At 55.0% G+C, this 26,650-nt stretch overlaps 1 protein-coding gene across 1 annotated transcript; it reads right to left on the bottom strand.

Annotated features, from left to right (window-relative positions):
• Nucleotides 1-911: 911 nt before the first annotated feature.
• Sh2b2 (SH2B adaptor protein 2) lies at nucleotides 912-25,985 on the bottom strand. The gene is made up of 9 exons (XM_057764895.1): nucleotides 25,691-25,985; nucleotides 13,155-13,888; nucleotides 8,679-8,780; nucleotides 6,970-7,061; nucleotides 5,720-5,811; nucleotides 5,448-5,618; nucleotides 4,015-4,223; nucleotides 2,355-2,526; nucleotides 912-1,876 (listed from the first exon to the last, which is right to left on the bottom strand). Exons 2-9 carry the CDS (start codon nucleotides 13,860-13,862, stop codon nucleotides 1,554-1,556), a joined length of 1,869 nt encoding a protein of 622 aa, XP_057620878.1. The 5' UTR covers nucleotides 13,863-13,888; nucleotides 25,691-25,985; the 3' UTR covers nucleotides 912-1,553.
• Between the last annotated feature and the right edge of the window lie 665 nt (nucleotides 25,986-26,650).

Raw genomic sequence — 26,650 nt, 5'->3', positions numbered from 1 at the left:
CACTCTGGAGTCTTTTGCCATTTGAGATCTGTGATGGGCATGGCTGGCTCGGGCCCTGCAAGGCTGTGGGTCTGACTGGGGAAGGAGCGATAAGCCTCGGCTCTGTAGGACAAGGGTCTTTCTCTGAGGGGGCTATGTGAGCAAGCTGGGGGTGTCAGCTGTGGCTCTGCCTGTGAGGAGACCTTGTAGGTCACGCTAAGCCATTTCTCAATCATCTGCATCAGAGCTGGGGCACCCAGTGTCTCCTATTGCTCAACCCCCCAACAAGCTAGGGTGGGAAATTCCTATCCCAGCACCCAGTCCACCCTGGAAGGCCAGTGACATCCTTACTGTCCTAAGCAGGACCCGACTTCTAGCCACTCAATTGCTATTCAATCGCTATTTCTTGGCATTCAAATCATCCATAACCACGACTGTGGGTGCCTCCTCTCCTCTCCCTGCCCTTCATTTTTGAGACAGGGCCTCATGTAGTTCTGGGTAGCCTCAGATTTGCTCTTTGGCTGGAGGATGGCCTTGAACTTCTGATCCTCCTACTTCTACCTTGGAAGTGCCGGAATTCCAGGCATGCACTACCACACACTTTTATGGGGTGCTGGGGATGGAACCCGGAAATCCCGTACGCTAGGCAAGTGCTCTACCCCCTGAGTCGCATCTCCATATCTGGTTTCATTCTTCACATTATTTCTTTCTCTCCAAGTTCCACGTAAGACCCCTCCCGAGTGCATGCCCTGCTCCCTGGCTGACTCCCTGCGCCCCGCTCTTTATTCCAGCTGCCTCTCTTAAGCTCTGCCAGAGTAAGCCCGTGGCGAGGTAGCAATTCCAGACCTCCGGAGACCGCTTCCTTCCCCATGAGGACAGCCCAGCAAAAAGACAACAGGAGAGCAGGGTGTAGTCCCTAAAACAGGCTCTTTAATAACGCTCGTCTTCACTGAAGAGTTTGACTTTCCCCCCAGCATTGGGCTGGGGCTGGTGGGCGTGGCAGGCTGTCCAGGCGGACCACTGGCAGTCCTGGCTTGATGGGAACGGCTGACCATCTCTGACCAGTCAGGCTGTTGGTGCAAGCGGTCCAACACAGGTGGACTGGGCCTGAGGCTGTTAGGAACCAGTGGGTAGCCTTCGTGGGCAAGGCCGCTGTCAATGGCTGCCTCTGTGGGAGTGACCGACGGATCAGTGGGCAGCGCTTGAAGTCACCACATGCGGTTAGTTGTCAGTGAGTTGCCTGTCGTGGATTTGATCCGCCTTATAACCAGAGATAGCTGTGATGGGCGTGGCCGACCACCAGTGGGAGGGGCTTGAAGTCATGGGTTTGCTCGACCATGCTTAGCCCTTGGCCTGCCGTAGATGGTCTTAGCGGGCCCTTAGGGGCTGAAGACACTAGATGTGGCTAGCCGGCCAGCTGTCCTGGGCTTGATAGACCATGGATAGTCGTCCCCAGCCACTGTTAGGTGTTGCTGACCATCACGGGCTGACCAGGCTGCTGGTGGGCGGGACAGATCCCAGGTGTTCTTGGCCTGCTGTGATGCGCGTGGCACCAAGGGTGATAGGCGTGGCAGCTAGTAAAAGGAGTATTGGTTCTCCACTGCGCGAGCACGGCCCAGCGTGGCCTCCGTGGGCTCCTCTGTGGCTCCGGACGCAGCCTCCAGCAGGTGTTCTGCGCTGTTGCTGCGGCTGCGTGCACTGAGTGGCCCCTCGGCCAGGCGCGGAGGCATGGACGTGGCCAATGATGACGAGCCAGATGACGATGATGCTCCAGCGCCATTGGAAGGTGAGGTGGGAGGGCAGGCGGCCGAGGCCAGGCTAGAGAAGTAGTGTTGGCTAGCTGGCTCGGCCCAGCAGGCAGGGACCGGGGCCGCAGCGCTAGGCGCTGGTCCTGGGTCTGCAATGAGAAGCTGTGTTAGTCAGCATCCAGACCTGGGCACCTGACCATCATCCTCTAAAGCCAGCCAGTGTCAGACCCCAGGGAGGGATGACGTAGTTCAGACCATTCGGGGGTCAGGAGACAGTATGCAAACACACAGGCATTTCCAGCTGGGCACCCCACCAGTGCAACCTTCAAAAGATGGGTGCCGAACTCTAACCTTGCAGGACTTCCGGAACCCACCCCAGCTGTCTTTGGGTGTCCAGGTGAAGGGTTTCAAGTCTGGGTCTAACATATCCTATGGCCTTTAAGTCACTGTGTTGCAGAGGATGACCTTGAACTCCGATCCTCCTGCCTTCACTTCCAGAGGCTGGGATTACAGGAGTGACCGGACCCAGTTTATGAGGTGCTGGGGATCAAACCCAGGCCTCGGGCATACTAGGCAAACCGTCTATCAACCGGGCCATCTATCAGACTCTGGGCGGTGGCATCTTACCAGGAGGCGGGCCCTGGGCGCGCACATAGCTTCTGAGGGTGATATCGGCGGATCCCCCCGACTCCAGGGGGATGGGGTGGGTGTGGAAGTGTCGAAGCATATCAAACACAGACTGGAACCACAGATGCTGGACGTGGCATTGGCCGTGACCGTTCAGAGACAGACGAAGATGCTGAGGGTGCAGATGGGAATGGTCATTGGGGGGTCCCGAGCTGGCTACCTATTTGGCACCTTGGGGGTTGTTGGAAGACTACATATCGGTCCCAGTGGGACCATATGGTACTGTGCCATGCTGGGAGCGCTCACACTGAGTCCTGTTAGGGGCAGGTCATTCTCGTGGTAGGTATGGGAGACGGCACAACAGAGCTAGGCGGGGGCCGGGGTGCAGATGTCTTTCCTCACACTGGAATCCTTCTGTCTTTTTGAACATTTGTTTGTCTTGGGAACCTTAGGTGACCCAGAGGTGCCCTGAGTTTCCCTGAGGCAGGTGGCTCAGTGTCAGGAGCCACAGACCCATAGTCTCTGGTATGGGCCACAGGTCTCTGGGCCACAGGTCTCTGGGCCACAGGTCTCTGGTGTCAGCCCTGCTTTGCCCATTCTGTGACAGCAGCAGCCAGGCTAGAAGAGTCCAGGTTAAAGGTCATCTCATGCCTGCCCTGCCTCTCCCTCCATGGGTCTCGGTGGACAGGGCACCATCTTGTCCAACACTGGGCATGCGCGAGTGAGATCAAGGTTAAGTAATGCTGGCCAAGATGTCAATTACCGGCCACTGGCGTGACATTAAGTGCCTGGTTGTCAGAGGAACTGACAAGGCAGTGTCCCTAGGGAGACTCCGCCTCCTCCACACATATACAGCTGGCCGGCACTGCCGAAGTAGCGTGAGGGCTGCTGGAATCAGAAGTGAGGGTGGCCATGACCTTAGCTGCAGGCCAGGGGCAGGGAACCTGGGATGCTATGGGGGCTGCTGGGAAATGGTACCCTGGGAGGATCTAAGGCTGGGTCTATTTCCTGATTGGTGTGGGAGGGGCACAGTGACTCCTACCCACTCCCACCACACGGTCAGGCCCCAAACTGCTTGACTTTTGTCCTCTTTCTCTTTTTCATTAGTTTTTAAAATAGCATCTATCTATCTATCTATCTATCTATCTATCTATCTATCTATCTATCCATTTATTTATTGAGACAGAAACTCATGTAGCACAGGCTGGCCTTGAATTCAATATGTAGCCAAGGATGACCTTAAACTCCTGATATCCCGTCTCTACCACCTGGTGCTGGGATTCCAGGTGTGCACCACCAGGCCCCAGATGTGGAATTTGCTTCTGGTATAGACCTCATTACAGATGTTTTACATCAGGATTGGGAGAAAACGATGCCGCAGAACAAAGATACCAAGGGTAGGTGCAGCGGCTCATGAGAAAGAGACTTGTTATGTAGCCCAAGCTGGTTTCTCACTCCCGACAATCCTCCTGCCTCAGCTTCTGAAGTGCTGGGACGATAGGCATGCACATCTGGCTGCAAAGCTAACCTCTCAGAGAGATTCGCTTTTTGAATGGGGTTGGTCACCAGCAAGCGATGAGCCTTAGGACCTGGGCCACCTCAGTCCACCTTCTCCAGAACAGGCTGCTCTCCTCATCACCCCCACCCCGGACACACTTGCCTTGGCCTTGCCCTGGAAGTTGAAGGTCAGCACACACTCCCCAGGCCGAGTCTCGCTTTGGCGGATCACAAAGAGGCCGTGGCTCCGGGGTCCACCGGCCAGCACCAGCTGAGCGGCCTTCACTCGGGACAGTGTTCCATGGAACCAGGGGTAGTCGGAGAGTTCCAGCTCGGTCTCGGCGTCAGTGTCCAGTTCAGCTCCTTCGTCCCCTGGGGCAGAAGGAAGACAAATAAGTCAAAGAGAGATGGGGAGCCATATCTTCTTTTTTTGGGTAAACTTCCATTTGAATATCAGACCTACACAAAGAGCTGACTACGTCTAGTTAGCCTTCAGGTAAACTGAGGAATAGGGAGGGAGCATTTGTAAGTCAGCAACAAACCTGAGAAGAAGCCAAGCCTTCTCTCCACCCTGGTTCCATTATGTCCTTCTGTTTATGTGTATAGGTGTCGGTGTGTGCATGTGGGTGCCGGGAGAGGCCAGAAGAGGGCATCAGATCCCCTGGAGCTGGATCACAGGCAGGTGTGAGCTGCCCTACATGGTGCTGGGAACCAAGCTTTCTCTTGGGCCACCAACCAGCTTCCAAATCACTACACGGAGACTTATTATTAGTTATGAACGCTCAGCCTTAGCTTATCTCGCTCCTTGCCAGTTCTCATAACTTAGCCTGTTTTCCTTCATTTATGTTTTGTCTTGGAGCTTTTTACCTTTCTTTCCTTCTGTATGTCTACCTCCATATCTGCCTGGCTGCCTGGCCCCAGGTCTCCCTCTTTCTCCCTCATTCTCTTCTCCCTTTCTCTCCAGCCTAGATTCCTCCTCCTATTTATTCTCTCTGCCCTCCAGCCCCGCCTATCCCTCCTCTGTGTAGCCATTGGCTGGTCAGCTCTTTATTAGACCAATCAGGTGCCTTAGGCAGGCAAGGAGAAACAGCAACACATCTTTACATAGGAAAGCAAATGCACCATGAACAAATGTAACACACCTTTACATAGTTAAATTAATATTCCACAACACAGGTTCTCTGAAAGAGCAGCAATCACTATTAACCAGTGAACCAATGAACCAGACATTTAGCTCTGGCCTCTACAGCCCAACTGCTGGGTACAGGCTATGCCACCAAACTTACCTTTTGTGTCTCTCTATATGAACAACTTAGCTCCCTCCCTTTCCTGTCTGTCTGTCTTTCTCTTTCTTCTTTTTGCTAGGTCCTACTATGTAGCCTAGGCTAGCCCCGAACCTATGTGACTCTCCTTGCTTCAGCCTCCTGAGTGCTGGGATTACAGGTGTGTGCCACCACCCCCACGGCTCAGGAAAAAGCCAGGTGCCCATTCTGGCTTGCAAAAGCCAGAACCACTGTAGACACAGCTGGTGAAATGTCACCGCTTCCTGGGGATCCACGTGGGTCCCTGTAGAGGGGGTGGGGACCCCAGTGGCACCTGTGTTGTTGTTGTCATTGACAGCACCACCCGAAGACTCCAGGGTTTGAAGGAAATTCTCCAGAGGGACGTGGGCCAGGGTCTCTCCCACGGTGTCACGAGCTCTGCTGTGTGGGGCTGTCACCACGGCACCCACCGCTGTTGTCGTCTCTGGGGGCCGGGACGTGTCCGCTGCAGGGGAAATAGGGGCAGGCAGATGCACGCACGTCTCTTATCTGCCCTCCACCCTCCCGCACTGTCCCCCTGACTCCAGCCAGCTCCACCCCACCTACCTTCTGCCAGGAACTCACAACTGCAAGAAGTCACGCGGCTGGCCAGACAGCCTCCCCGAGCACAGGAGAGCCCCGTGTCCTCCTCACTGTCCCTGTGAAGTTGAGAAAGCACAGCACATCTTGCCACAGGGCCTGAGCTGGGACCCTGGACTGCTCACAGAACACCAAGTCCTTCCCACTCCCTCACCCTCTGGGTGAGTGACCCATCACTGAGGCCACCAGGAACATAGTGTTCCCTGAAGTTGTGGCTCATTCCTGGGGTCCCATGGATACCTTCCAGTGGGGGACAGTGTGATCAGTGGGGCCTGGGCATCCCCTTTGAGGCCATCCCAGCTCTAATAAAGGTCTGACCCCATGGGGAAATCTCTGGGGCGGATGGCTGTCAGAGTAATAGGGGGGTGATTGGCAAGCACTTCGGGGCTGAGGGCTGTAAGGCACTCGGGACTCTAACTGAGCTTTATTGAAATGAATCTGTTAATTAGAAAGTACCCCCCACCCTATTAGCCAGAGAAACGGCTGCCAAGTGCTCAGTTGGTGGCACTGCGCTGCATCCTCGCCTTGGGCATCTCTTCTGGACGGTGGGGTCATCCTCTTCCTGCACATAACTGACCGGAAGTGCCCCCCATGTCACCAACCACGGCTCCATAGTGCCCTCAGCCTACCAGCTCCCCCATCGAAATCCAACTGTTTTCTTTAACAATAATGTGTGTGTGTGTGCGCGCGCGCGTGCCCAAGAGTGCATAGGCGCGTGTGGGTGCAGCTGCCGGAAGAGGCCAAGGCATCCGGTCCCCTGGAACTCGAGTCACAGGTGATTATGAACTGCCTGACATGCGTGCCAGGGATTGAACTCATGCCCTGGAAGGGCAGTACTGCTGAGCCCCCAAGTCCTACTTGTGATGAGAGGTGTCGTAGAACACACGTGTAGCATACACAAGGCCCTGGGTTAGATGCCACGGAGGCCTTGACACCATCTGTCTGGCTCTGGCCTAGTCATTTTGTTGTTATTTTTTTTGGGGGGGGGTTGTTTTGCTTTTTTGTTTTGTTTTTGAGATAGGGGTTCATGTAGCCCAGGCTAGCCTTGAGCGAGCTATGTAGCTGAAGATGACCCTAGGCTCCTGATCCTCCCTCCCATCTTGGGAGTAGCTAATGCTGGCTGTACTTACCCTGTCTGGTAGCTGGGTCACTTGGAAGGAGGGGACGAGGCACACCCCCAGCTGTCCACCCCCCATCCTCAGGGCTGGAATACTCACCCCGGATCCACGCAGCCCTGGATGTCCGCCACCCATGAGTGCTTCTGCAGGGAGTCTATGGTCTCAAGAATGTACTCTGCTCCGTTCTCCACCTGGATGACAGCAGCCCTGGTAAAGCTTCCTCCATTGCAGGGGGAGGGAGGGGGCTCGGTGCCCCAGGACCAGTGAGCCTTTGCTCGCCCCTATGTTAGGTCCCGTGGGTATGAACAGAAAGAAGGGACAGCGTGGGGTGTGGCGGGGAATCACCAAGTCAGGGTGAGTCCCTGACAGCCCTGGGATGGAGGCTAAGTGTGACACTTATTCTATAGACAAGAAGCCTTGTGTTCAGGGAGGAGAGACTTGCTCAGAGGTCCTACAGCAGCCAGCAGCTGCTGAGACCCGAGCCTGGGGCCACCAGGTCTTCCTGTTCTTGGCCCCTGTCCTGTCGCTGTTGTAACGTAGTATTGGGTAAAAGGATCCTGACAGCCTTCCTCATTCAGTGGGAAGATGGCCCACAGTGGGGCTGGCAGAGGAGTCCTCCTGCCTCAGGGGTGCCTGAGGACCACCCACAGCTGAGAGGACCAGATGGACAGCGGCTGTGTCCCCAGCGACCAGTCTTGAGGGGACAACTCAGGACATAGAGTTGGCACACATCGACCCAACGAATTAAAGAATCCGTGGCTGGTATAAACACAAGCTCAATAGGAGCTTGCCAGAGAGGGTGGGGACTCTGCGCAGCTTCAAGGGGAAGGAACCGGCCTCCCGGAGGGACTTCGTTTAATAGTCTAACTCCTTCCAGGAAGCCCTGACCACAACCCTAGCAGCCTGGACCCATGTCCTCAGCAGCTCCTGCAGGCCATTCCAGTGCTGTGGACCAGGAGAAAGGGCAGGCGGCTCTCAGACCCACTGGGGTGCCTCCCACCCACCCTCCTGTCTTTGTGCCCTCTGCAGGGACTAGGGCTGGTTCCCACACTCCACTTCCTTCTGCCTATGGACATTTGCATAACTTCAACAAGCTGGTCACCGGTAGCTGTGAAGTGGGTGTGTCTGGCTCTAGAGGCGGGGGAGGGGAAGGGAACTCAATGACATTTACTCAGACCCAGGAAGGAATGGCGAACAGGGCTGGGCTGGTGAGATGGTTCGATGGGTGAAGGTGCCTGTCGCCAGGCTTGACAAACTGGGTTTGATTCCCAGGGGAGGAGCCCGCTGGCAGAAAGGGACAGTTCTCATACGTGACCCCTGAAAGTTGTCCTCTGACCTTCATGACCTCCTATGGCATTCACATGCAGGCACACAGGCAGGCAAATAAATGTGGCCCAGTGGTGGTGCACGCCTTTAATCCCAGCGCTTGGGAGGCAGAGGCAGGTAGATCTCTGTGAGTTCAAGGCCAGCCTGGTATACGGAGCTACCAGTCAGGACAGTCAGGGAAATCCTGTCTCGAAAAACTGGTGATGATGATGATGATGATGATGATGATAATAATAAATGTAATTTAGAACTGGGAGGAAATCCAGGTGGCCAACCATATCGGGATGGACACTAACACTCAGACCCAGACTCGAGCCTCCTACCTAGGTGATGGACACCTGTTGTGGGGTCCATGGGCACCCCCTCATTGTTGCCCCCTTTGATGGTCTAACTGGTCCCCCTGTAAGGAGCTAAAGCTGTGTAACCCACTAGGGCTGTGGTCCTAGGCAGCCACAGACCTGGGGGCTGCAGGGGGCTCTTACCTTGAGCACAAACGTGTTGTCCTTCTCAGGCATTTCCAGGGGCATGGTGGTCCGGACCTCAATGATGGCCGACAGGGGGATGCTGACCTTGGGTCTGGAAGCCTGGGAAGCCAGAGGAAGAATGGTGGGAGGAGCCCTTCGCAGGCAGCATACATGGGTCACGGCCCCCAAGACTGCCAAGGTCGTGCTAGTGTGGGTACGTTACCAACCCCATTTTAGAGATGGGGACATTGAGAGAGACAGTGGGAACCCTCCTCCTAGGTCACAGCAAGTTAGAGACTGGCTGGTACTGCTGAGTCCCCAACTCCTGAACCCCAACCCTGTGAGCTGTGAGTGCTCCCTGGCCCACCCTGCACCTAGTGCACCTACTTCATGTGATCCCCACCTCTTCTCACCTCCCTCATTCCCTTGAGCCCTTCACTGGGGGATTCTGGGCAGGTGCTCTACCACTGAGCCATACCCAAGCCCCTCACTGGGGGATTCTAGGCAGGGGCTCTACACTGAGCCACGCCCATCACCCTTGGTTTTTGGGAAATAGGGTCTCAATCCACAGCATAGACTGACCTAGAACCCACTATGTAGCCCAGGTTGGCTTGAGCTTGGTCAATCCTTCCTGAGTTTCCTAGGCTTTGAGGTTGTACAAGTGGAGCACCGTATTTGGCATTCAAAATTATTTTTCTTTTTGAGACAGAGTCTCACTACTTGGATCTGACTGGCCTGGAATTCACTATGTAGATCATAGCACAGAAACCTACACAGTGAGTCCAAGCCAGCTTGGTCTATGTGAGATACTGAATCAAATGATCCCCAAGTGAGGAGCTGGGGGTATGGCTCAGTGGTAGAGCACCTGCCTAGAACTCCCAATGAAGAACTGGGGGTGGGGTAGGCATGGCTCCCAAAATAAGGTAGCTTCCTGCTTTGGATGAGATGTTCTGGAGCTGGGTGTGGCCTGTCTCCAGGCATGTGGGAGAGGGGAGCCAGCAACCCCATGCTGCCATCACAGGGTTAAACCAGGGCAGTTAGCAGGACTCCTTAGGAGGGTCACTCTATGCAGGCCCTTTTATGTTCTGGTCCACAGCTCCTGGCTACACCCCCAAGCCTCCCTGGACTGGCCAGAGGCTGACATTCCCGGCAGGGCTGGGCTCCAGGACAGGGACTTTCTGAGGTGGAAAGGGAAGGGCCTCATATCAGAATTGAACTCTTGGCCACTCTGGACACTGTCCAGCGGACCCTGGGCTGGGCTTACAGCAGTGTCTGATGGGCTTAGCTGACAACATCATGACACCAGCCTAGGGCTGGGGTTGGCATCTGGGACAGAGAGAGCAGGAAGGTTTATAATGACACCTCCCGTTGGGCTCCCACTGGCGGAGGTCCCTTCCCTCAGCCCGATGTCCGAGGCCATCTGTCCTGATGTAGTTGTAGTTGCCCCACGCCCCCAGTGCTGGGTAGAGCCCAGGCCTCATGCTTACTAGGCAAGGGCTCTACAGGAGTTCCTTCCCTGCCCTTCGCTGGGGGACCCTAGGCAAGTGCTTAGTGACTGAGCCACGCCTCCAGCTTGACTTGTTTCTCCCTATTTTTTCTGTTTATTGTTTTTTAAAATTACTTTATTTTTAAATTTTATTTGCATTAGTATTTTGCCTGCATGAATGTCAGTATGAGGGTGTCAGATCTTAGGGCCATAGGCACTCATGAGCTGCCCTATGGCAGTTGGCAATTGAACCCGAATCTTCTGGAAGAACAGTCAGTGCTCTTAACCCCTAAGCCAAGGGACCGGGGAGATCTCGGTTGTTAGGTGGGTGACAGGCAGTGAGGGTGTCAGGACAAGTGCTTTAGGCACCCCCTCACTCTGGGGGAGACTCTGAGGACCAGACACAGCAGGGAAACCTATTCTGAGCCCTCCTGAGTATGATGGGTTAGACATGGTTTGCTCCCCCAGGGCTCATGGACTAGGGGTTTGGTTCCCAGTATGGTCGTAACACAAGATGGGGTGGGAAGAGAGAGAGAAAAACATATGAGCGTGATGTGGCTCAACTGGTGGAGTGCTCACCCAGCATTCAGGAAGCCCTGGGTTCGATCCCCAGCCCCACATAACCTGGGCGTGGTGGTAAATGCCTATAATCCCAGCAGAGGGGAAACGAAAGGCAGAACCAGAAGCCTGATCTCCCTGAGACCTTCTCAAAACAAAAACACAAGTAATATTGAAAGGGCAGTGAAACAGCTCAATGTGGAAAGGGGTCTGCAACCAAGCCTGCTGGCCTGCGTTTGTTGGGTTTTTGTTTGTTTCCTAAGACAGGGTTTCTTTACTCCCCCAGGCTGGCCTGGAACTCACAGAGATCCGCCTGCCTCTGCCTCCTGAGTTGATCCCAAGACCCACGGGGTAGAAGGAAGGAACTGGTTCCCACAGGTTGTCTGCTGACCTCCACATGTGTATTCCCCTTGCTCAATAAATAAATGTTTTAAAATGTTTATAAGTTGGTTGACCCTCTAAGAGGCAGGCCCTAGTCACCGGAGCTGCTATGCCAGGAGGAGATTAATGCAGTTCTCAGGGAACCTGGTTAGTTATCTGACCAGAATGTGTTGTTAGAAGGTGAGGCCCCTCTATACCTGACCTTCTCTACACATGGCTATTTCCTCCTCCTCTGTCTGCCCTGCCAGGAGGGGCTGAGAAGACCTTCGCAGAGGTAGAACAGACCGTACTTCCTGATCTTGGATGTGCAGTTTCTAAAACCCAGCTAAACTGATCTGCTCCCCCCCCCCCCATTTTTGAGATATGGTATCATGGAGTGCAGACTTGAACTTGCTGTGTAGCCAAGGATGACCTTGAACTTCTGATCCTCCTGCCTTTATTCCCCAGTGCTGGGATTATAGGCGTGCTGCCATGCCCAATTTCTTTTTTCCTCCTTCCCTCCCTCCCTCCCTCCCTCCCTCCCTCCCTCCCTTCCTTCCTTCCTTGCTTTCTTTTTCTTTCTCTCTTTCTTAAATATACTATATAGCCTCTGGTATTTTGTTACAGAAACAGAAGATAGACCAGTACATTCTAGAATGATCCACACTTCCACGAACCACTCCTAAGTGTTCTACTATGCACTGATATTCTGAGAGCCTGAAGCAAGATCGGGGCAAGGAACCTGTTGTCTTAATTGAACTGCGGAAGGAAGGGCTCAGTGATCCCTTGGGAACCCTCCCTTCTGCCAGCAGTAAAACTGGAGGGCTCCGTGGGGATCACTGGAAAGATGGGGAGGGCCACAGCTGCCGTGTCCTCTCCCCCAGGGCAGCAGGAACAGCTATTTAGAGAGCAGCAGCTGGGGCTGCCACTCAAAGCTGGAGACAGTGAAACCTTGGCCTCTGCCCCTGCCCTTTGGGTGACCCTGGGCAAGCCACCCCTCACCAGGCTTTGGTCTCTCTGTCTGTAGACTTGAGTGTAGTGGCATTTTTCTCAGGGGCTGAAAGTTAAGGAGGTGGGTAAAAAACCCTTGGGAAATCTGGGGGTGCTGGGGCTTGGGGTGAGAGCTCCTTGCCAGCGTGTTCTGGAGCAGCTCACAGCATCTAACTGCGGGCAACTCTCACCCTGGCACCTTGAGGGGAGGCTTAGGGGACAAACCTCCAAGACACTGAGTCAAGCTATCTAGGAGAGCCCTGGGGAGACTGAGCCCTGCGGTGGACAGGTCTTAGAGTGTCAGCGGCTGCCTTGCTAGTACTCAAGGGACTCTACCCCCCTCCTTTGATTCTTGTGATGTATAATTTCTTCTGCGACCCTCTGTCTGTGTGACCGCAGGCATGCCAGACCCCTCCTCGAAGGATCTACTCTGCTTCTTTTCAGACAGTCTCGTGCAGCGCAGGCTAGCTTCCAACTTCCTATGTAGCTGAGGATAACCTGGAACTTCTGGTCCTCCTGTTTCCGAGTGCACACCACTCAGGGATTATGGGGGCTGGTGCCGGAACTCTGGGCTTCCTGAGTGCTGGGCGAGCACTCTACCTACTGAACTGCACCCCCAGCACCTCTACTTTTCAGGCAAGTTACATTTGCCTCCCTGAAGCAGACCCCAAGCTTCCCATCCCTTACCACAGGAGGGCTCTGATGGCTGCTGAGGCCAGGGGCCGGAGGGCTCAAAAGGGGCATGCAAAACGGTAGCAGCAGGCAAAGACTCTTTTCCTCCTGATGAGAAGGAAGGGGCCACTGGGCCGGGCTCAGCTGGAGCCTGGCAGGGCCAATAGATGTCTGATTGCCATGGAGCAGGACACAGGCCTCCGGGGACATGTCTGACTGCACCTTGCTACTCCCTGCCTGTGTATGATATAACTCATCTCTGGGAGGTTCCCCCTGTACTAAAACTGTGACAATCAGGTCAGGTCATGCAATGCCCAAACCAATCCCAGGCACCCACCTGTCACGGGCCTACGGATCCCTTAGGCCATACAGGCGACCGGGGTCCCGGTGATGGGGAGAGTGATGGCAACATGCGCCAAGATACGAACCTTGGGCGGCACGAAGAACTCCAGGCGGAATCGCTCCCCAGCCACAGCCCTTCTCAAAAGCAGGCGACACTTCTGCCATTGTGCGGTGCCCCCAGGACCCGAGGCTGCATCATCTGCCACCATGAAGCGCAGTGCGCCCTCACGCTGGATGTCCACTAACTCCACCTTGGCCGCCAGGGTCCGTGCCAGCCTCAGGCGTCGTGTCCATTTGTCGCGAGGCTCAGATGCAGGCTCGGCGGCCTTGGGGGTGGCCCCAGCATCGGGCTCCGGGGATGCTCGCCGGTGCCACAGGTCGCGCACTCCATCCACCACGCACAGGCTCATATTACGCAGTGAGAAGCCTTTGCGGACACGAGCCTTGGTGGCAGCGTGGGCAGACACGTCCTCGGAGCTGCGGGAGTGGCCATAGGCTGCAGCCTTGAGTGCCGATGTCACGGAGGTCACGGCAGGCTCGGGCTCCATGGTATCCACGGCTGTCCCCAGCACACGGCGCACCTCCTCGCTGAAGACTGCCAAGAAATTGGCTGCAAAGTGGCGGGAGAAGGAGGTCCCTGCGTCAGGCGTGTCGTAGGTCGGGTTGTCACGAAGGAAGCGGCAGAACTTGTGAGCGAAGTCCACAGCAGCCACCTGTGCGTGTAGCTCGCAGAACTGCCGCCAGTCGGGGACTGGGGCGGGGGCGGCGGCCGAGCCAGGGGTGGCACCATTCATGGCTTTGGTCCCATGGCAGCCTTGGGCTGAGGGAGGAAACGTAGGTAAGTATTTGCTTTTTGTTTTCTCCTCCCTGCCTCCCTTCCTTTCCTCCTCGCCTTCCTTCAGAGACAGTGTCTCATGTAGCACAGGCTATCCGCAGACTTCATACATAGCAGAGGATGACCTTGACTTTCTGATCTTCCTGGGCCCCTACACAGTTCTCCCTGGGGATCTCCTGCATCGCAGAGGCTCTATTCGAGCATGCTCCCAGCCACTGAAGCTAGAGGTGCAGGCTGCTGATTGAACAGTGTGCATGCTACAGGTGGGAGATAGGAGTCAGTTGTGGGCGGGGGGAGGTCTTAAATAGCATTCCTGGGGTTCCCCGGGGCCATTCATTCCCAGGGCTGGTCAAGGAGGCTGAGGGGACAGACTCTTCCAAATGGTGACAGTCGAGTTTTGGGTGACCCCATACTCTTCAGTAGCCTCCAAGGTCCCCGAGCCCTGGAGAAGAAACTGTGGACTTCCTGGAGTTGGAGTTACAGGCAGGTGTGAGCTGCTGTGTGGGTGCTGGGCACCTAACTCTTTCTCTGCAAGAGCAACAAGTGTTCTTTACCTTTGAGCCATCTCTGCAGCCCCCAAGACTCTGCCTTAACCACTGTCCCTCCCTTCATCTTGACCACCATCTTCTACCTGAGTGGAGGAACTACTCAGCGACCACAGCCTTTAACCTTTGAAACTGTGAGCCAAACTAAGCCCTCCCTCCTTCCCCTGTGATGCTCCTGGGTATCTGTGATGGCGACAGCGGCTTACATTCAGTTTCAGGGTCTTTACTCAGCTTTCTGATCCTGGCACTTTGGGGGTCATCTTCCTGTATGGCTTAAAGATGACCATTTTTATTATTGGCATTGAAAGATCAGCCTCCTTCGGATCCTCCCCCCCCCCCCCCGTAGCTTGCCTGTTGTTCCTTCCAGAACTCCCATCCCCACTGGACCAATCTAGAAATCCCAGCTGTCTCTTCATTCCAGCTTCTTCTACTTTGTTGCTAGGCAACTCCGTCTTTTACCACTTAGGATGGGTAAACTGCAAAGTGCAAGTCAGGTAGTCATCTGGGGGACTCGCTTCCTGTCCACTGTTGTGCTGAACGTTCCTGGGAGCACAAATCCAGCCTGCTCTGCCTCCCTCATCCACTTTCTTAGATTGTACCCAGTGCCTCCTTCCTACATATTATTCAATGACTCTACCTCTGAGCTACATCCCAAGCTCCTCCTGGGGGATTGTAGGCAGGTGCTCTACCACTGAGCCACACTCCAGCCCCTCACTGGGGGATTCTAGGCAGGTGCTCTACCACTGAGCCACACTCCAGCCCCTCACTGGGGGATTCTAGGCAGGTGCTCTACAACTGAGCTACACCCCAGCCCCTAACTGGGGGATTCTAGGCAGGTGCTCTACCACTGAGCTGCATCCCAGCCCCTCACTGGGGGATTCTAGGCAGGGGCTCTACCACTGAGCCACACCCCAGCCCCTCAATGGGGGATTCTAGGCAGGTGCTCTACCACTGAGCTACACCCCAGCCCCTCACTGGGGGATTCTAGGCAGGTGTTCTACCACTGAGCCACACTCCAGCCCCTCACTGGGAATTCTAGGCAGGGGCTCTACCACTGAGCCACACCCCAGCCCCTCACTGGGGGATTCTAGGCAGGGGCTCTACCACTGAGTTGCACCCCAGCCCTTCCATTCAGTTTCCTTTGGTAACTCTGTCCTTAAGTTAGGGGGAAACAACAACAGAGAAAAAAAAATCAAGGAGATTAAGTCTGGAGACTCTGGCCTTCCTGGCAACCCCTGTTAGAGAGGGCAGTTTAGTGTGAATTGTTGAGGGGCACCATTCTTCTGAAGCACTGATGTAGAGGCTTAAGCTCTTACCTGTCCTCCCAGGATCCCCATGGCTCTGGACCCACCCTTCCCCCAAAGCCCTTGGGAACCCCATCTCAGATCTCCTTTGTCATCTAAGCTGTATAATTAAGTGCTAGGCAAAAATAGCTGTTAGTCTTTTCAATGGCATCCTTGGGACATCAGGGCCAGAGGCATGAGGGAATCCCTTCCCTCCTTAGGGCAGCCTCGGGCACAGCGACTGTCGTCAAGTACAGGACCCACCCAGGGTTTCCTGACCCTGTGCTGGACTTCACACCTAAACATAAGACAAAGATGGCACCTCAGAATGAGCAATGCCTGCCGCAGGACTTATCAGGACTTTTGGAAATCAGAAGGGTGGTGTGCAAAATCAGAAGGAGGTGGGGAGAGATGGGTGCATAAACCAGGCCAGACCCTTACTCTATCTTGCCCCCAACTCCTATTCACCCTCCCATCATGGTTCCTCTTCCTCCAGGAAGCGTTCTCTGACCTCCTCTGCCCAAGCTGACACCGTATCTCCATTGAATGCCCATAGTCCCCTTGAGTGTCCTTCTCACAAGCCACCACTTGCCCTGTGTTCTGTGCATGCTTTTAAGTCTATCTCCTCGACTGGCATCAGGCATTCTTTGGGGGCAGAGGCAGGAAGAACCCACCAGGCTACCACTACCACCACCATAGCCTCTAAGAAGAATGGAACCATTGCTAACCCCATGAGGGCCTGTTCCAAGACCATGCACTTACCCAGCAAGCCACCTGCTTTGTGCATGATGGCATGGGTGAAAGACTGGGTATGGGTGTGTGGAGGCCGCCAGGTCAGAGGTCAGCCCCAGCACTCTATTTTCAGGCCTCTCCTCTCCTCTCCTCTCCTCTCCTCTCCTCTCCTCTCCTCTCCTCTCCTCTCCTCTCCTCTCCTCTCCTCTCCTCTCTCTCTCTCTCTCTCTCTCTCTCTCTCTCTCTCTCTCCCTGACCCCCAAGACAGGGTTTCACTGTGTGTAGCCCTGTCTGTCCTGGAACTCACTCTGTAGACCAAGCTGACCTCCAACTCAGAGATCTGTCTGTCTCTGCCTCCCAAGTGTTGGGATTAAAGGTGTGCACCACCACCGGATAGTTTTCAGGCTTCTCTTTGTTCCTCCCTGCTTGCTGAGAAAGCCTTTGAAGGGAGAAGGAATAGAGTCACAGGGGACAGGGCCTCGTAGGGTCCCACCTAAGTCCAGGATTCGGGCAAGTGTGTTACGTCCTAAGCAGGAGACTGGCTAGCCCTTCCCTGACCTCCTTCCCCAACCCCATCAGCAGGCCACCAGTGTATGGGCCTGCCAGTGCAGCTGCCTGTGTCCCAGGCTCCACAAAACAGGGTAGCAGGGTGTGGTGGCACATGCCCATAATCCTAGCATTGGGGAGCTGAGGCAGGAAGATTGGAAGTTTTAGGTTACTCTGAACTACAGAGAAAATTCCAGGTCAGTTTGGGCTATATAGCAAGATTTTATCTCAAAATGAAAAGAAAGAAACAAATGTAATCAAGGAATGTCAGCAAGCCCCCTGCACCTAGTTACAGATAGAGAGGGAGTCCAGGACTCACACACAGGGAAGACGGAAGGGAGGCTGTATACCACAGACCAAAGGGCCCAGTCAAGGAGGTGCTGTTCCCAACAGCCCCTGGGGCCGGATCTGGGGGAGGAAATGAAATCCTTGACCTTGGCTGACCTTCCCAAATTCTGAGCAGCACTTGGGAAGACAAAGGCTTAGCCCTCCCTGGAAGGACAGACAGCCCAGAAAACGGGTCCACAGTCACGGCAGGGCCTGGCTCCCCCCATCTCCGGGTAGAGTCTGGAGGTGTTCCCACTCACTGTGGCGATCAACCAGTGTGTGACTATCCATCACTGCGCAGATGATTGCGGGCTCAGCTAGCGGGAAAGCAGGGTCAGAGAGCAGATCCCAGAGGGACTAGACGCAGGGTGGACAGTGTCATCCTGTCCCCATCTGGGCTGGCTTTGGTTTATGAATAGAAGCCCCTGGCCTTCAGGTGTATAGAGCCTTCCCTTTTATCGTTACATTTATTTGTGTGTGTGCATGCACATGCGTGTGTCACAACACATGTGTGGAAGGCGGAGGACAACTTATGGGAGTTGGTTCTCTCCTTCCACCTCATGGGTCCCAGGATTGAAGCCATGTTGTCAAGCGTGGCGGCAAGCGCCTTTACCCACTGGGTCAGCCATCCTGCCAGCACCATCTGTGTGTGTGTGTGTGTGTGTGCATGCACACACGTGGAAGACAGGATGTCCACATCCTACTCGATGACGCTCCAACTTATTTCAGACAGGGCTCTCCCACTGAACCCGGAGCTAGGCTGGCCGCCAGCAAGACCCCATCAATCCTCAAGTCCCCACCCCCGACTGCACTGGCGTCACAGGGCATATGGCCGCGTGCAACTGCTGGGGATTGGAACTCAGGCTCTCTTGCTTTCAAAGCAAGGGCTCTTAACCACTGAGCCATTTCCCCAGCCTCCAACCCTCACTTCTCCTGGAGTTTCTCTCTATACTAGACAGGAACTCACATGTCCTGTGGCCCCTGACTGTCTGGTGCTCGAGGGTCTTATGTCCCAACTCTCCTGCAGCCTCAGGTGCTAGAAGTTTAGTGACTCAACCCTGGGAGGAGTATGCTCTATCCCAACCAAACACCCTATTCCCTGGAGCCCCGGTTTCTCCATCGGTAGAACAGAGGGCTGGAGCAGGGGGCCGATTAAGATACATAAGTATGTTCCCTGGTCATTGGAGACGGAGGACCAGCTGTCACTCTACTAGGAACAAGCACCCTGAGGACTTTGGATAGAGATACAAAGTCTCCTGGCCAAGGGGGGAGAGGTGGTAGGTCCCCAGGCACTGGCTAGGTCTACCATGCTCCACACTTCACTGCAATGGGATCTGTCTGGGTTTAGCGGTTCTAACTAGCTTGCCAGCCTGGAAAAATGCTGGTTTTATTGTTTTTGAAGCAGTCTCTTATACAGCCGAGGCTGGCCTCGAACTCACTACATTGACAAGAATGACCCTGATCTCTTCATCTTCAGGCTCCTGCCTACTGAGTACTGGGATTACAGGTGTGCACCATCACATCCAGTTCATCGGCGGCTGGGGGTGTGGGGGGCACCCAGATCTTCATGGAATACCAGGCAGGTTTCCAACCAACTCAGCTATTGCCCCAATGCCTGTTTTTTTGGCTTTGTTGATAAGTGGGATGGGGCTTCAGAAGGGTGGGGGAGGGCAGGACAGAGGTAGCTTAACCGAGCTCCCCCCCACTGTTCACGGCCTCGCAAAGCAAAACCACCGCCTTGACTAACCTCAAGGCCAGACACCCAGACCGAATCACCGTGCAGACAGGGGCAGCAGAGGGGGTGGACGGCTTTCCGGTAGTAAAAATAGTGCTGACAATCGGAAAGGGGGATTTAAAAAAAAAAAAAGCCCGTCTTCAGCCCCCGCCAGCAGCGAGCATTTTCGGACCCCAAGGCCTGGTCATTCCTTAAAATATTGATGAGGCCGCCTCGCCGCTGCGCGCTAATGGGCAGAGCACTAATCGATTCAGCGCTCGGTGGGCGGGGAGATGCAGCGGCCCCGCCCCCTGACCAGGAGGCTCAGGTTTCTGGGAAACCCTTGCTGTGGCGACAACAGCCGCCCTTTGGGAGGGGAAAGGTGGGGAGAGTGAGGTCCCTCAGGGTGCAATCTATCTGTTACCCAGGGAGCCCGCGTGTGATGTGCGATACGGTGGCCAGGAGTATGCAGGCAGCGTCAGGCAAGATGCCCCTTTCTGCTACCACTTAGTTTGTGCGGGACCACCAAGTGCACGAGAGGAAGGAAGGGATGGTCAGAATGAAGGGCCATCCGCTTTAGGCGAGATAGTGCTCGCCTCCAAGGAGCCATTCACTATGGTGAAACTGAGGCCTCTTGCCCCCACTCCCCACACCGCCACACGAGAACAGTCTGCTATCTCTCCTACAGGACTTTCCTGTAAGTCAGTCCCAACCATGACTGCTCATGTCCTCCCTTCCCAGGACTAACCTGGCTTGGCTGGTACCACTCAGCCTCCCACTGACAGTAGAGGCTCATTCCAGCCTTCTGTGGCTCCAGCTGCATCTTCTATTGCATCTCTCTCCATGCAGCCCATCCACATTCCTTCAGCCCCGAGTGGCTCTCACCAGCAATGGTAGGTGCCTGGGCATTGCTTCCCTAGGGCCACCTGACCTCTCACTTTGGGGGATGATGCCACATGCATATGGCAGACCCTCACGTGGCTGGTCCTCGCCATCTTTTCCCACTCTACCGTGCTGGCACTGGGTTTCATCATGATGATGTCTGGCCTTCATTCTTGAACCTGCTGGGACTATTGGTAGATTAAGAGTCTATGGCTGCTGGCCCATAGGGTGCTTGCCTAGCACAAGTAAATCTCCGGGTTCCATCCCCAGCACTGCATCTACAGGTCTGGTGGCAAAACTGTAATCCCGTCACTCAGAAGGTGGAGACAGAAGGGTCAGTTCAAGGCCAGCTTGGGTAATACAAGAGGTGGAAGCTACCCTGGGCTACTCAACACCTTGTCTTAAAACAAAAATGAAGGGTTGGGTTGTAGCTCGATTGGTAAAGCCCTTGCCTCAGCATCAAATACACCTGGCAGTGGTGGCTCATGCCTATCTTCTCAGCACTCAGGAGGCAGAGACAGAAAGATCGGGACTTAAAGGCTGTACTCAATATGGGAAACCCTCCTTTGCCTCAAAAGGGGGGGGGGGGGGAGGCATTGGCTCCGTCACTTTACAGGTGGGTGTCACGGAGCTCTGCGTAGTTCTGGCTTTTCTCTGAGTGCCGGGCTTCCCGCTGAGCACGCAGAGATCTCTGCCTAGACCACAGCCTGCCCGGAAGAGCAGGTCTGGAATGCATCTGTTAGAACAGTCTAGAACACTCCCAGGCCCCTCACATAACTAAAATCATTCCCCTCTGGGACAGTGGAGGGGCCAAGTGGACTAGGTCTGAATCCCAGCGTCTCTGTTTCTTAGCCCTTACACTCACTGGAGCCTCAGTTTCCCCATCTATTAAGATGGAGAGGACCACGTGTGAGGTGCGTGCCTGTAATCCCAGAAGGCAGAAGTAGGAGGGTCGTGAATTCAAGGCCATCCTTGGTAATGTAAAGAGCTGAAGGCCAGTTTGGTTTATGTGAGACTGTCTCAGGAAGAAACAGGGCCAGTGAGAAGGCTCAGTTAGGTAAAGTCGCTTGCTCACAGCCTAAGTTTGGGACCCAAATGGAAGAAGAAGAAAACTGACTCTTCCAAGTTGTCCTCCGGCTACCACAATGGCAAGGTGGTGCCCGTGTACACAGACAGAACATAAAAAACGTAGTTGTAAAGATTAAAAATAAACACCAATGAAAAAGTAGCTTGTTTAGAGATTATTCTCCCTGCTTCGATTTCTAAATGGTTTTTGTAATTCCCTTTTTAATCGAGCACTCCGGTGCCCAGCTACAGTGACCCTTTCCCTAGTCTCCCTCTTCCTACTTGCCCGACCCCCACTCAAGTCCCTATAAATGGAGGGTCCACACTGTGGCCCAGGTGAGTTTTAGAAGCTCATTGACTGACTGGGCCTCCTTTCTCCCACAGCATCTCCCCTGTAACAAAGGCTTCTCCCATTACCCTGGACAAAGAAATGGGGTTCTGGTAAGGGAGGGGTCCAGACTCTCACGAGCAATATTTGTACAAGGCCGTCCCCCTTAGTGTATCAACCACAATGTGTGGTGACCCAGAGTTCAAAATGAGCCAGGTTCCAGGCCTGTCCCTTGCTATAGTTCTTACTCCTAACAGAACCCCTTCAAGGGCACAGAAGGGGCACTGACCTCAAAAAGCTGGTCCACTTTCCCTCAGGAGCACCAAGTGCTGGACAGCTCCCCAACACAGGGTTAGGCTGGCTCCAGTTGTACCCTTCCTGCTCTCACCCTGCCCTCACTTTGTGGGGGGCCCCTCTCCAGCTCTGGCTTGTGCTCAGCAGTCTCTTCCTCTTCCAGTGTTGTGTGCTTCACTTGGTTCTTGACTCAGCCCCCAAACTTACAAGGTGTTTCCCTCTACCTGCCATTCAGCTTATCCCGGCACATGCCGTGCGTGCGTGCATATATTTGTGTGTGTGTGCTCACGCCCATGTGCGATCTCATGCAGGTATGTGTGCATTCATGTCTCTCTCTCTGTATGTGTGTGTATGTGTGCATGTGTATGTGTGTCTCTGTGTGTGTGTATGTGTGCGTGTCTCTGTGTGCAAGTGTGTACATGTGCATCAGAGATTGACATCAGGTGTCTTCCTCAGTCACTCTCTCCCTTACTTTTTGAGAGAGGGTCTTGAAGATTTGCCCTTCCCCAGACCTGGGATCACAGGCAAGTATAGCCGTGCATGGCTCTAGGGGTGGCTGTGACTTGGCTCCTCATACATGTGGCAAACATTCTAACCCTGAGCCATCTCCCTAGCTGCTCTGTTGTGGTTTTGTCCCGACAATATGAGTGACTCCTGAGATCTCCCTCCTGTGGCCCCCATTTCTGAGAAAAACAGAACTCTGGGTGCTGCCAATGCTAAGTGCTCCAGACTTTACTCTGATCTCCTCTGACACTGGGCACCCAGCCTGGCATCTTCCCACCTACCCTACTCCCGTATCCCATTGGTTGGCAAGTGCCCTCTTCTCTTGGGATGCCTCTACCCTTGCCCAATTATAACACCTGTGGTCTGTGACCTGTTTCCTCCATCAGACTGTGACTTCGGAGGTCTCGTCCGCCCTCCTCAGAGGGTCACGAGCTTCTACTTCACCCAGAGAAAGAAAACAATGTGCTCCCACACACCATGCCCGCTCACTATGCCCAAAAAGGTGTGGGCTTGAATTTATGTTGAGGGCACACAGCCGCCATAAAAAGACTCAGCTAAATGAGAGTGAAAGAGACTTCACTAGAAGCAGGAACTGTGGCAGGCCCTGTGACCCCACGTGACAGTCAAAGATAGGTATGAGACAGGCTCTAAGACTAACCAAACCCCATGGGGACTGCAATCTGGAGGCTCACAGCACCTGAAAACCCTCCCTCATACTTCACCAGGGTGCAGGAGACGGTGCCAAGAAGTAAGAACCAGGTTTAGGCATGGCAGTGCACGCTTGTGGTCACAGCATTTAGGAGTTGGAGGATCAGGAGTTCAAGACCAGCCTTGGTAAAATAGTGAGACAGAGGCCATCCTGGGTTACAAGGGCACCAGGCAGTGATGGCACACACTTTTGATTCCAGCCTTCGGGAGGCAGAGACAGGCAGATCTCTGAGTTCAAGGCCAGCTTGGTCTACAGAGTGAGTTCCAGGGCAGCCAGAGCTACACAGAGAAACCTTGTCTTGAAACAAAAACCAAACCGAAACAAACAAACAAAAACCCACAATAGCTATCAAAATGACTTGCTAGGTAAAGATGCCTGTCGCCAGGCTTGATGACCCCAGTTATTCCGAGGACCCACGTGGTGGAAGGAAAGCACTGATTTCCAAAGTTGTCTTTTGGCCGCCACACCAGGGCATCCCTCCCCAAATAAGTGTAATAAAAATTAGAAAACAAAAAATCAAAGCTGAGTCCTTCCAGAGAGAAGTGGCTTCAAGGCCTCTGACTCGTGGGTTGAGTGACTTTGGGCAGATCATTTCACTTCCTCTAAATTTGTTTTGTGGCAATGCTCAGAGCGTGGTGTGGGTCAGCGGAGATCAAAGGCTTAGCCTGAGAGGCTCAGTCTCCACTGGCTGGATGCCCCTGCCTCAGAGCTGGGCGGAGCGGCGAGTGGTGTCCTAAAGTGTGTGTTCCAAGTCCTCCTTGGGGACTCCTAGGAAGTAGGTAAGAGGGACTAGGAAGCTTGGGGAGCTTTTTCCCCCATGATGGAGGGGAAGAAAAGTGTGCATATTAACTCTCTCTTTCCTAGAACTGTTCAAATACAAGCACCCGGTGTCTTCACCACCACTATTCACACCTTCCAGGGCGGCTGTGTAGCCACTTACAGGGACTAGGAGGGAGCTGGGTAGAGCAGCAGGTGGGTAGCTCTGGCCAAGACCCTGCCCCCATCAAACTAACCCTGCCTCAAACACCCACATAAAGGTAGGAGAGACGGAGTCGGGCAGTGGTGGTGCACGCCTTTAATCCCAGCACTCAGGAGGCAGAGGCAGGTGGATCTCTGTGAGTTTGAGACCAGCCTGGTGTACAAGAGCTAGTTCCTGGACAGGCTCCAAAGCTATAGAGAAACCCTGTCTCGAAAATACAATAAATAAATAAATAAATGAAAAAGTAGGAGAGACCCAAGTTGGCAGGTCTGTTCTCTGATCTTCATATGTGTACTGAGGCACATGTGCCCACACATATCACATACACACACACAAACAACAACAATATAATTTAAGGATCAATTAAATACAGGCAGATCTCTGTGAGTTCAAGGCTAACCTGGACTACTTAGAGAGTTCCAGGACAGCCAAGACTACATAATGAGACTGTCTCAAACAAATAAAACCACGACACCTAATACTAGCTTAATTTTTTCAAAGGCCTTGGAAGCCAAAAGATATATTGAAGATGAGACAGTGTAGGGGCTTCAGACCCCAGAGCCGCCTAGGAAACCACTTACCTAGGCTGCTGCCCAAGTAGGAGGGGTGCTCCCTGAATGGGGCAATTCCAGCAGGCCCCGGAGGAATATCATTTTATTTGCACGCAAGATAATTCAGCTCAAGGAGCAGAGATCAGGTTGATGGCTCAGCGGGTAAAGACACTTGCTGCCAAGTCTGAGGACCTGAGTTTGGTTACTGCAACCCATACGGTGTAAAGAAAGAACTGGCTCTTGCAAGTTCTCTCTCTCTCTCTCTCTCTCTCTCTCTCTCTCTCTCTCTCTCTCTCTCTCTCTCACACACACACACACACACACACACACACATACACACACACACACACAAGCACACAAGCAAATTTTTAAAAATTTACGAAGGGGCAGAAATGAAGTTCTCCACGTCCTGACAGCCCACCCCCTGCATCAGCTCTGGTGAATTACACTCTGGCTTGTTCATATTCACAGCTTCTTTGGGGGGATACCCTGCGACTTCTGATCCTGAAGACTCTACTGGGGACTACGCGAGAGTGGAGGGGTAGGAAAGCCCTGGCGGGTCCCAGCCTCTGCCTAACTTCGGCCCGTAGCCCTGGCGCGGTTCCAACATTCGCAGCTCGCAGGTTCATCAATGGCCTAGGCCGAAGGGGCTGAATGGAGGGCACTAACCCGCCCCTTCTTAAAGGCGCCGGCCTGTCACCCTCGGCGATCCTCCTCTCAAACCCCGGGCTGCCCCGGAGCTCCAGAGTGGGCGGGTCACGAATGGTGGCCATGGGAAAGGGGCCTTGGGCCGAAAGGAGGGCTTCCCCATGGGGTAACTGTGGCCCCGCAGAGGTCCCTCCAGACCCCAGCGTGTAGCCATCACCCTCATTCTGGGTTGATCCACCTCCTCCCAGACCCGGGAAGAGACCTGAACGTCCCCTCCCCCCAGCCTCAGATCCCTTCCTGTAGGGGGACTAGCTGTGTTCGCCCCTCCAATCCGCCAGTGTTCGAGAAGGGGACCGGAGCTCAGCTGCTCCGGAGGTAGCTGCTTCCCCCAGCTCCAGCTTCCCGACACTCTCCACCTCGCTTGGGCTGTGGGTCCCCGATCCGATCCCAGCGGGGCTCCCATCCCCTCTGTCGTGCGTCCTCCTCCCTCCCACCGGTGCACACAAAGACGACACGCTCGGACCCGGGCGCGTGCGGCCCCGGGGTGGCGGTGAGCACACCACACCACACACACATACACACGCACACACACGCACGCACGCCCGCCTTCGGGGACAACCGATCACCGGGGTGGGATAAAGAACCATGGGGACAGGGAGCTGAGGACAAACAGGCCGTACCTACAGGCGCGCAGCTTCGGCCGCGCGGGCCGGGGCGCCGGAGGAGCGCTGCCCGGACCGCAGCCGGGATTCCGGGAACCGGCGGCACATAGCCCTCCGGGCAGGAGTTCGGCCCTTGGTGGCCGGTGGTGACGGCGGTGGCGGTGGCACCCGCTTCTCTGGCCTGCAGCCTGGGAGACTCGTGCGCTCTTGGCGGTCCCGGCACAGCCCCCTTGAGGCTCTCTGCCTTTTCGGGCTTCCGAGCTCAGCGCGCTCTGAGCCCAGACTCGCGCGCTGCGCGCCCCTGTGGCTCCCTCCGCGCCCCCGGCCCTCTCCCCAGCCCAAGCCGCCCGCGCCTCCGGGCCCCGCCCCACCACTAGTCCCGCCTCGACACGCCCACCCTCCCAGCTCAGGCTCCGCCCTTGCCTCACCCCCGCCCACGCGGCGCGAGTCTCTAGCCACGCCCCCTGGCTCCCCTCCCCCGCCCCCGCGCGCTGTCCGGAGCCCCAGTGGCGCCAACCAAGCGTTCTGTCTTCCTCCGGACAGTGACTGAGCCGAAAGACCTGACCCGGGTGCCCAATCCTAGGAACCCCCCGTCCCCCACGTAGGAGCATCTCCCGGAGCCTGGTGTGGTGGATCCCGAGGGCGGGATTGGAGGGTGTTCTGCGTGGACACCCTGGAAACGTCCCTGGGTTATGAGAGTCGGACGGGGGCGGGCGCTATGGGCCGACCCTCCGCCGCGAGGACAATGGGATCCTCGAGGAGGTCCAGATGTCGCAACTGAGGAAATGTCTGTCTGGTTCTCAGGAATCCCGAAGTCGAGAGCCACGCCTCCTGCCTCCCTAGTGCCCTCCGGGTGTGGGAAATCGCCCGGCACCTCAGGGCCGGGAAGAGCCTCTACACCCAGGTCCTCGCCTCCCAACTTTACTAGGGTGTCGGGGAGACTGGCCCCACCAGGTGACGTGACTGAGGTCGCCTGGG

The sequence above is a fragment of the Chionomys nivalis genome, chromosome 3 (genome assembly GCF_950005125.1).
Source record: "Chionomys nivalis chromosome 3, mChiNiv1.1, whole genome shotgun sequence".
Taxonomy (NCBI): Eukaryota; Metazoa; Chordata; class Mammalia; order Rodentia; family Cricetidae; genus Chionomys; species Chionomys nivalis.
Note: the sequence above shows the minus strand (reverse complement) of the source record. Positions and strands in the feature narration are given on the sequence as shown.

Excerpts from the sequence above, each read along its gene's own strand:
- Sh2b2 (XM_057764895.1), bottom strand. The coding sequence starts at position 13,862 with ATGAATGGTGCCACCCCTGGCTCGGCCGCCGCCCCCGCCCCAGTCCCC. Across the intron at positions 5,619-5,719 it reads TTGTGAGTTCCTGGCAGAAG|CGGACACGTCCCGGCCCCCA; the intron begins GTAGGTGGGGTG and ends TTTCCCCTGCAG. Across the intron at positions 2,527-4,014 it reads ACTTCCAGGGCAAGGCCAAG|CATCTTCGTCTGTCTCTGAA; the intron begins GCAAGTGTGTCC and ends CTGCACCCTCAG.